Below are 11333 nucleotides of genomic sequence, written 5' to 3' on the forward strand. Positions count from 1 at the left end.
TAACGCGTATTACGTCGACGAAAACGTCACGCGATTTCGTGACACGCTATCATCGAAATCTATTTTTGGTGCAATAGAATTTCTAATTGCCACTCGAAATTCGTTAGATGATTAAATTCAGATATTTTCTCGGGTGGGGGGGGAGGGAGGAGGAGATGAATTTTGTCTAAGTATAAAATTCAATTTCTCATTTATCTTTTATCGTAGAATTAAAAATACACTTGTGTACATGTATATAGAATAATTATATCAGTGATCAAGTAGTAGTAGTAGTAGTAGTAATAGTCACTGCAATGTTTCGCAAAGTTTCAAAACGAATTCTATTTCGCGCGACATCATTACTAAATGATTATATCTCGAGTTACGCTAAATTGCTAATTAAAATCAATGAATGCAATGTAAAATACACAATGAATTGTAACTACGTCATACGGTAATTTTAGGTACGTTTCAATCGCGATAATATAGACGTTTTACGATCACTATACGGTGTCAATATTTTAAATGCCGACGCACGATTATTATAAAAAAAAAAAAAAAAAAAGAAAAAAAAGAACAGAAAAGGAAAATCATGAATATTTTAGCCTGATACATAATTAAGGTTCATTTGATCGAGCGTGTTGGGCTAAATACAAAATATTTCATTGCGTTGCATAAATGGGGGGGTCGTATAAACGCTTGAGAGTGGGCTTGATCGATAATAATTGTTCGACGAATTTTACACAACGATATATTACGAGTGGTTATGGTGGTAGTCGGTGTACAGTTGTGCATTTAAGAACGAAATAAATGAAATATTTGTCGCAAAATGAGAATCAAAAAGTAATATTTGACGAAACGAAAGATCGAACTAGCATCTCTCGTGTTCGTTGAATAAAAAGAAAAGAAAAAAAAAGGAAAGGGGAAAAAAAGTAGAGCGGGAGAAAGGTGGTGGTGCATCCTAGTAGTCGGTAAAGTTTGTTTTTGAATAAAATTTCAATTGGCAAAGTTACGCGACGCGTAACAAGTCGTGTTGTTACACTTCGGCATACTGAGAGAAACATTGATCCGTTATAAACAGCGCCTGTTGCTATAGAATCCTGCCGCCGTTCTACTCTATTTTCTTTCCACCGATAGATGATAGACGAACGAACGACTGTTACACACCTACGCTTATAACCGAGCTAACTAAGAAGAAGAAGAAAGATCAAGGACTTGAACTGTAGTCCGACATCTTCGTTAAGAAATTTTCATTTTGCTCGTTAGAAGAATTTATAACTCGTTGTATAATAATAATAATAATAATAATAATAATAATAATAAAGTTCGTTCGTATTCTAGGCTCGAAAACAACCAACTAACCGGAAATTCGACTCTTTAAAACTAGCTTTTATCTATCACTTTGTGCAAAACTTTCCAAGAAACTTTCAATAATTTTGATAATTCATCCTTGTTTGCAGTTTTAAATTGAAACGATTGAAAATGAAGTTTGCGACTAGAAACTATAAGACTTTGCCCAATTAGTTTAATAAAAGTCGGATGAAACTTGATTAACTAAACATGCGTTAGAATTGATTGCTAGGGGAAAAGCGAGAATGGAGAATAATCTTGTTATACGATCGAAATAAATTTGTTTCTGGGGGGGAAAAAAATGTACAGGACAAGAAATACATACAATGAACGATATAATCCGTTTTTGCGACGGCTCGGTTCCTCTATCGAGTCAAGATTTTGCGAATATTAAACGTGACGCAACGTTGAAAATTTATACTAATTAGAATCTATGCATGGGATAAAGCTTAGATCGTATAAAGTCGAGTAGTAGACGTAGAGTAAGCGGCAAGTTTCCTCTCTACCCAGCTGTTAATTATAAATTTATTATTAATCCTGTAGACGCGACGGGTATGCGTCGGACTTATAATACGTATCGTAGACATTAAATTGTGTTATGGTAGTAACGTGTGTGTGCAAATAAAATGAGATATTTTCGTATCTGTACAAATTAAAAATAAAATAAAAAACTGGAGAGGGGCCGGGGGGGAGGTTATAGAAAACAAATCAATGTTTCCTAGACTTGTGATTCCTCGGTTTTGCGAGCTTTTTCAATCGTCTCGAACACCTAGCTTTCAAAGCAGCCGGGGAAACGGTGAAGGCGTCTTCCCTGACATCAGTTTCCATTCCTGCAGGACGTACTGCTGGTCTCGCCAGGATTATCGTCCTCGAGGAAGCTGCAAAATGAAGGAGCATGCATTCTGTCGCTTTTAAAGGTGGCCAAGCTCGACAAATGACTCGAAAGAAAATGAATTCAATGGCCGACGTTACGACTACGACAAATAAAAGAGAACTGCTACGACGAATAGGACAAGAAATGGGACGAGAAATGAGACCACGAATGGGACGACGATGGTATCGTCCTCGGCCAATAGAAAAAGGTACGTTTAATCAGGCGTACCTTGTGTTTGGGGAAAAAAAAAAAGAAGAAGAAGAAGAAGGTGTAAGGAAACTAATAACCGTGAAATTGCTTCAAACTTGAATCGGGGGGTACGTACTCTTCTTAATGGGAATATCTCACGGGAAATAATCTTTGGTTTTGGGAACGTAACGATTATATCGATATAGACTATTGCATATAACACGATCGATATAATAACTTTCTCAAACTCGGATTTCTAATAATATGACGTAGCCAAATATGTGTTATTACGTGAAAATACCTTATCGCGAATATTAAATAAATTCCATCCCTTCCTACGGATGTTATTGTTCGAACGCGATTATCAATTTTATCTTGCCCAGATTAAAATTTATTTCGCGTATGGAATCTCGGATAAGGATCGTAAAATACTTAAAAATTGAGCAAACGCGCTTTTGCCAACGTTCTTCCGTTCTTTCTTTGTATCCATGAAAAAATGGCACGAGCTTGACCGTGTACCCGACCCGTGCGAGAGGGAGTACCGGAATGTACCGGAATAACTCGCGTCAATGGGATCGCGTTTTTACTCTCCGGGATCCGACAAAAGTGTTTAAACCGATCCCTCCTCGATTCGAATGAGCCGAGGGAAAATGAAGAAGACTGACCCACATGCCGTGTTCCAGAAAAACGCAGTCTTCGACGTTTGCGCCCGGGCTTGGTTAGGAAAAAAAAAAAATATTCTTGGCTTAGTTAGCAGCCGTGCTCGAGTCCGAACTAATAGGAAGAATCAAAAAGAAATCAAAAAAAAAAAAGAAATATAATGAAACAGTAGTTCTATAGTTTTGTATAACGAATTGACCAAGGTAAAGGAACATTTTGTGTTTTAAATATTAGATATATATGAAACATATGCGTTACCGATTGCTGTCAAGGCTGCTCGGGATACTGCTCCTGGTATTCGTGGCTTCATAACTTTAAATTCGTTCTTTGAATGGTAGAGCCGCATCATGCGGTCTGTGATCCTGTACTTCAGAGCGGATCGTGCTACTGAAAAGGGATCTCTGTCAATTGGAATCTCTCTGATCACCGGTTCAGCTAAATTCTGGATCCTTCTCATGTTGAGCCGCCGCCGCCGCCTCTTTCTCGAAACCTGTAATTACGTATTAAATCTCCATCGTTTCTTTTATCGACAAAATTAATATTCGGATCGAATAATCGTAATAAATGGGCGTCAAGTCTCGTTGATAATAAAAATCAATCGTTTGGAATTATACATCGTCCAGCCCCCATTTATTACGATAGAAAACTAGATCGAATTGTTACTCGATACACAAATGTTAATTACAAAGGGTTTTGGCTTGCGATAAATTTTTGGTCTCGACAGTTTGTCTATGATCATTCTGTGTCTTTCCCAATCGTGATCCCTCGGAGGTGGCTTACGAAACTCGAAAATACGCTGCTCGAGAACGCTGAAATCGAAAAGAGGATTTTGTATTCAAAGCAAATCCCGTTCACATGCTTTCTCTTTTCGTGATGCTACGAGGAAAAAAGCTTGTCTTACCTATTACAACATTTGATATATTTTTGATCGTCATTAAGGAATACGTTCAAACATATTTCGAAAATATTGGAATAATTATTAACGATCTGGGATGAAAATCAAAGAGAGATAACTTTTTCTATCTTTCCATGTTGAGAAAGAAATATATAGAGAGAGAAAAAAGCTAGGAACGATTCATTATCACGTTGGTTTCATCCTTTATCTTTGACGAAAGGTTAGAAAGATCCGGAAAAAGGTAAGAATCAAAAGGAAATGACGCAACTCTTTTGCGATAGAAAAAGAGAAAATGATAAGGGAAAGGTAAAAGCCAAAGAAAGAGTAACTCGTTTTACAACGTTCCAAAGAGTAAACTGAATGTGCAAGTGTACATTTACGTATAGTGTATCGGATATATGATGTTTCTATCTATATAGGGTATGTACTGAGTATATAAAGTATATATAAAGTATATATATGGTGTATATAGGGTATATATAGGTACGAATGTCGAATAAGAGGTTACTCAGAAATCTAAATCCGACTTTATACGGGACTACTCTCTCGCGAGTGGCAAGTGTTCGAAGGACAATCCGATTAGGTTCGGCCTCTCGTGAAATCGAGATCGACGTCGAGTTGGAAAGATGCTACGATTCGTCGTTCTCGTTCTCGTTCTTCCCTAGGAAACGTGTCCGATCACTTCGGGTCTTTTTCCACGGCCGAACGAAGGCAAAGTGGAAACTTGTGCGGACTGTTACTACTACAAGCTTCTTCTACCTGCCAATGAGAAATACCCTTCGTTCGCATTAAATCGTTCCAAGATTCTTCTTCTTATTCTTATTTTTCTTCTTCTTCTTTCTTTAACGAATAAATTTAGTTTGCTTGATGAGTTCATTTTAAAGCGATCGATTCGACTTATCACCGAAAAGTAAACGCGAATTCCCTTGCTCCTCGTCGAAACAGCTTTTTCTCATCGACGGGAAAAAATCTTGCGACGTTTCCTCTCGAACCGACTTATCGTTTAATGGATTGAATCCTCCCGAAATATTCAAAGTGATATCGTCAATCAAAATTTAATATTTTCTATCTCGAATGTGTTGTATGTACGTGCATAGTTTACGCGTAGGTATGTAGAAACGCGTACTTCGATTACATATCTCGATTATATAAGTTTTTATAATAGTGCTTTGGCGCAAAGCTTGGCTCACGGATGAACGAAGCTGAAGATTTTGCACGGTTCTTAGATCCCAAGCGCGATTGGATTTTATTTCGCGTTGCTCCATACCCGCGTTTACTTTACAAACTCGCGCGCACACACACAACACAAACGCGTGTATATATATATATTTATATATGTATTTATATATTTCGGCGTGGCTTCTCTCAGTTGCCAGGAGGATTCTCCGCGAGAATAATGAGATAGAACGGGTGCGGGTACCACCACCACGGCATCATTTTAAATTCCAAGTACGAACCCACCGCTTTTTCGGCACAGCCAAATTCAGAATACGAGTAGTAGCCTTCGCTGCGAGTGTCTTTGGATGAACTCGTTGGTATGGTGCTGGATAGTCTTTTCTGTATGAAAAATACATTTGATAAGGCAGTACCATAGGTATATAGAGCTTACCAACACTGGGATCAGCTTTAAAAAGGAAGCGTTAAACGACGCCGCTTACAGGGCATCGTATTTCTTGGTTACGTATTTTGGTCGAGCCATAATCTTGATACGTTCCGAAGGTTTACACGTTAGTGCTGCACGAGATATTGCATTTGGGTCTACCTAATTTATTAAATCGATCTAATTTATTACATCGATATTGTCGTTAAAAACAATATTTCTTTATAAATTTCATATTTACCGTTATGTTCGCGTCCGGTCTACGAAATCTTCTCCAATTCGGACGTGCCAATAATCTGGTGTGTTGTTTCCGCGATAGATGGGCCATCGCGTATTTTATTCTCTCGGACACCATTCTTGCGAGGGGTTAATACTTTCTTTCTTTAAGGATTTAGGTATTAGTAGGATCGTTCAAGTTTATTATCGATGTCGGCGGGTTTGAAAACCGTTCGAAAATTCGCCTCGGGTTAATCCGATAATCGCTGCGTTAGTTTTTACGCGTTCGTTACACTCGTCAAAATCGATTTTTATTATTCTCCGTTAACCCTATTCATTTTGACGGAAACAATCATTCGCGGAATTTTGACGGTAGGAAACATAAACGCTCGATGATAGTTTGCAAGCTCGATCCGCGTTAATCTACCCTCGCAATTTATTTATTACGATCGAAAAAACGAAACAATAATCCTGAAGATAAAAATACAAAATCCGATTTTTATTATGTCCTGTTAACCTTATTCATTTTGACAGAAACTAACCACCGGAATGTTGTCGACGCGAGGAAACATATACGCCGGGTGTGTATAGTTTACAAACTCGATTCGCTCGCAATTTGTTTACGATTAATAATAAAAACAAAAACAATAAGAGTAATCAAGAATGAAAAAATGATACAAGACCGAGCGAATCGATAATTGGTGGAGGGCGACATTCAACAATTTGCTTATCGATAAAAGTTGTTAACAATTTGTTTTCAATCGCGCGGTATGCGTGACTGAAAATGGACTGCAATTTTTCAGAATTACGGTTCCCATATTGCTCGTTAAAAAATACAAGTTAAATATAGACGAAAATTAACGGGAGAGAAAGAGAGAGAGAGAGAGAGAGAAAAAGGACGTGTCGAGCTTTTAATCAATGATATCATCGTTCGAAACAAATCGGATATTTTGTTAGCGTATGTTCGATAACCTGTTGGTAGATTAGTCACAGCTGTATACGCTGTATTTCACGTTTCATTCGTTAACTCCCCGTGCACAACGATTGTATACTGCGGGCAAACATTTTTAAACATAACTTCTGGCAAAAATTTATTTCATAATCCTTCGGAATCGTGCGGATAACGTCGACGTTTCGGTAAGCCGGAACGAATAAATTGGACGACGACAACCAAAAAATCAAGCAAAAGTAAAACACGGCGAATGTAATTTCGTGCTTGATTCTAACGTTGAACGGTTACGAACAAAACTTTTACCCAACGAAGGAAGAAGAACCCTTTAGGGACGTTCGTTTAGTTTTATTCGTTTTCAGTCGGCTACGAATACGATTCACTCAAGTATCTCTTTGCTCCCCCTTCTCTCTCCCACCCCCTCCCCCTCTCTCTCTCTAGGAACAAATGTACACACCTCCTTGTCACTGACTCTTATCCTTTCTGCCACTTTTTTTCTTCGGTTTCGTTGTCGTTCCTTTTCTCTCTCAGTGTCAATCCCGCATGGGAAATCTCAAATACGAGTCTGTTTACCTGGCACTTGAAATCCCGAAGGATATCGATGATAAGATTTTACCGCGTTCGTTTTCTCCCCCCCTCCCTGACTCCCTCCCTCCCACCCCCCTGGCCCTCTCTCCAGTCCTCCTTGTCCAAGCTTCAACGACTCCTTTGCGAAACAACTCGAAGAAACTATAGTTTATACCTGAGGTTTAAGTACTATTGAGTCTGCAACGATCATGTACCAGGTAATATGAACAGATTTACACGTTTAGGCGACGATTAAACTCCCTGACGAAAATAGGATCTTCGTTAGCGCTCTACTCGAGGGGGGAGGATCGGTAAAACGGCGCTGTTAGAAGCTGCTTTCCTAGATGAATAGGGACGCTGAATTTTCGAAACGTTTGTGTAGAAAGCGCGGAACGATATACCCGCATTTCTAATTAAACTTTAATTACGGGTCAGAGGACGCGATGTTATTGGTTTCAGCAAAAGGAAATTTCGTTATTGAAGAGCACTCTTCCGGAAATCGTGGGTCGCCCCATGTATGTTGGAAATTCCATGACTGACGATACAAAAAAATGAATTAAAAAAATAGAAACGAAGGAAAAAGTGAAAAGATAAAAAAAGGAATAACAACAAAAAGCAAAAGGAGAGAATGAGAGGAGGAGGAAGGGAGGAGGAAAGAATAAAAAAAGAAGAAAAAAAATATCCGTCGCATGACCATTTTCGCGAGGCAAGTTCCAAGGGGTAGCAGGGGAGGGGAGATGTTCGGTGGAAAAGAGGAGCGGGGAGTGACAGTCTGCAGAACATTGACATGGAAAATTCAGGAGACGGTCATGGGAATTGTCACTGGTCGGACTTTATCGGATTTCTCGGTGGAAGCTTTCGACATTGGCACTGCGACAGGCTCCGTAGCAGAGACAACTACTCGTCGTAACTCTCTAGTCACCGTTTTCGCGATCACTTTTCTTCCATTTCTACTAGAAGAAACTAGCAAGAATGGAGAGAAAAATAAAGAGAGAGAGAGAGAGATCATCAAATTCTTTATTCAGGAGACAGGACGAATCCAACGAGAGTTTCTCTTATTTGTTCTTATTTATTGTTAAAACATTACGATCGTTTCTTCTTCCTCTTCCTCTTCTTCTTCTTCTTATTTTATCTAGTAGTAGTAGTCTTCATGAAAAGGCACAAAAAAAGAAACAGGAAATTAAGGAAAGTATGGCAATGGGGATTTTCCTGCAAAGGCGCCACACCGGCCAATGTTGCGTCGTCGTTTGGGTACATATTCATGTCCTTACCTTTCTCGAGCTTTCGCTTGATTTTTTTCCCCCCTCCCGTTTCCCCTTCTATTCCTTCCATCCGTCGTTTTCTTCTCGTCGTTGATTTTTTAAACGCGCACGGTAAAAAGACCCACCCCACGTGGGGTGGGCTGGGGGGAAGAAAAAGTATATCAAGAGTCTCTCGGTTCGCTGTTGCGTTTCTTCGGCGTTAAAAAGGAAACGTTGAATAACACCGTCCAAAACTTTAATATCTAAAAATCTTCCCGTTTGTTTTTCTTTTATTTCTTTTTCCCTCCTCCTCCTCCTGCCCCCCTCCCCAACCTCGCTTTTTTCCTTTTACTCGTCTCTCTCTTTTCTTCCCGATAAATATCGTCTATTGAATTCGCATAAAAAAAAAAGATAAAAAGGTAAGAAGTTACGAGACAAGCTGATACTTATTGAATTAACTCGTTTGAAAACGAAATATTCTCTCAGAATATCGTTCAAATATTTTTCAACGTTTTTGAAGTTATACTTCTTTTGGAGCGTTGGGGAAAATGTAATGAGAGTGAATTTTTACGAGCGACACGAAAAATCGACACCATGAAGTTTGTCAAGTATTTACGACGCGCGGCAAAGCGATTTCAAGTATACGGCATGAAGTTGTCTTCTTTTCTTCTTCCCCCCTTTTTTTCTCAAGCGGGTCACCCATCCAAATACTAATCGTACTCAGCGCTGCTTTACTTAAATGATCGAAGCGAGAACTAATGCTGTAACCGCGCCATGGCTGTTGATGTATAAAATAATTCGATATATCTCTCTTATATTTAGTGTGGACTGATATCTATATTATGATATTTTATTATTTTTTCTATATATAATATATCGATAATAAATTTAAATTAATAATAATAATAAATTTTTTTTGTTAAGTTATTTTTGAGGTTATTGAGGTTATGTTCGTTTTGGTACGGCAAAGAAGTATAACTTCTTACATGCGTACATAAGTACACACACCAGTTTTTTTTATTCTTTCTTATATATATGTAATAATAATTATTTTTTTTAAGTTATTTTTTTTCTTTGAAGTTTTTTTTTGAAGTTATTTTTGAAGTTATTGAGGTTATGTTCGTTTTGGTACGGCAAAGAAGTATAACTTCTTACGTGCGTACATAAGTACACACACCAGTTTTATTTTTTTATTCTTTCTTATATATATGTAATAATAATTATTTTTTTTAAGTTATTTTTTTCTTTGAAGTTTTTTTTGAAGTTATTTTTGAGGTTATTGAGGTTATGTTCGTTTTGGTACGGCAAAGAAGTATAACTTCTTACGTGTTTTGTACTTGTACCTCTTTCAAAGCATGCCTTCATACCTTCTTCGTGTGAACGTGTTTAAATGCAACCAAAATACAACGCGATTAAAATTTCGTACTTTAAATTTGTAAAAAATACTTTCACGCGAGATAACAATTCGTTAAACGTTTGAAAGCGCTTTTCTACTCTATAAAATAGGAAGATGACGAAGGTTTGTTTAAACGTTCATGATTGATCGTTTAATCGTACCTGAAAGCAATCAAACGAAAACTCCAACGACTTATCTTTGTAATTGCTTATGATCTTTGAGCGTTACACACACAGACACACACGTACGTACATTTAATACTTACGGAAACGAATACAGACTCAAGAAAGTTACGTTTAGAAGATAGACATTAGGTTTCTTCCACGCTCTTAGCAATTTCTTTCTCTCACATCGATTTCACCCCTATCTCCTATCTAGCACCCTTCTTTTCCAACACCCCCCTCCCCCTCCCTCTCCCCTCTTCCCGTTCCCCACACTTCTCACGATCTTTCACGTCTCGGAGAACACCCAACCACCCACGAGCCTCCGAACCGAAGGATATTAACTCTGAAAAATAGATCTTCCGATAAAAGGATTCAAGCGAATAATATTTTTCTTCCATCTGGACTTAGCGAGCCGCCACTTCTCGACGTCTCAGGTTAAATAGGAGGCGGAGAAAGAAAAGGAAAAAGAAGGAGGAGGAGGGGGAGGCGACCGGGGCTGAAAAGACAGAGAAATAGACGGATAGATGGATAGAGAGATAGATAGCTAGATAGATAGGAATAAGAAAAAAGGAAAAAAAATCACGAAAAAAGGACTCTTATGTGTGCATATATATGTATACATAGATCCTATATTTTCTTTTCTTCTTTTTCTTCTTTTTCCTACAATTAGTATCTCGATTGTTTTTTTTTTGAAAGGACGATTTAACGTCGAAAAGATCATAGTCAGAAGAAATGTACTTGAAATAGAACGGAATTGTTCGTTAAACGTGGTTCGTTTGAAATAAAAACTAAATTAACTAACGTTTGAATTCGGTTATACGAATCTACAGGTAATTCTACTATAATACGATAGACGTTGTGTAGGAGGGTTACCTGTATTTGAAAAAAGTACAATTGGAAGGTAAGAAATAAATTCAGTTTACATTTAGCAAATAATATTGACACAAAAGTGAAATTAGTTCACGTATGACGTAGATCTGGTTAAACGTGTACCGTAACGTTGGTTTAATTAAATGGTAAAAGAAAGAGAAGAAATTGTCGGTTTAGTTTGAATTCTCGCGAAGACTTCTCCGAGGGCTCTGAGGAAATCTTTTCCCGGTAGTAAGTTGTCGGTTCGAACTCGAAAAAGTTCGGCTTGGAACCCCTTCGTCGTCGTCGGGATCAACGGGAAATAAGATAGGAGCGCAGTCGAGAAAAGTTATCTAGCATCTAGGAGAAGAATCGAGAAAGAGAATTCTCGTATTTCTTCCTCC

General features: G+C 38.1%; 1 protein-coding gene across 1 annotated transcript; it reads right to left on the bottom strand.

Annotated features, from left to right (window-relative positions):
• Positions 1-1867: 1867 nt before the first annotated feature.
• On the bottom strand, positions 1868-6477 carry LOC122518424. The gene is made up of 7 exons (XM_043637363.1): positions 5789-6477; positions 5606-5709; positions 5405-5504; positions 3954-4039; positions 3738-3861; positions 3311-3542; positions 1868-2207 (listed from the first exon to the last, which is right to left on the bottom strand). Exons 1-7 carry the CDS (start codon positions 5900-5902, stop codon positions 2038-2040), a joined length of 930 nt encoding a protein of 309 aa, XP_043493298.1. The 5' UTR covers positions 5903-6477; the 3' UTR covers positions 1868-2037.
• Positions 6478-11333: the final 4856 nt, after the last annotated feature.

Source organism: Polistes fuscatus, unplaced genomic scaffold (genome assembly GCF_010416935.1).
Source record: "Polistes fuscatus isolate 324 unplaced genomic scaffold, CU_Pfus_HIC Scaffold24, whole genome shotgun sequence".
NCBI classification, from domain to species: Eukaryota; Metazoa; Arthropoda; class Insecta; order Hymenoptera; family Vespidae; genus Polistes; species Polistes fuscatus.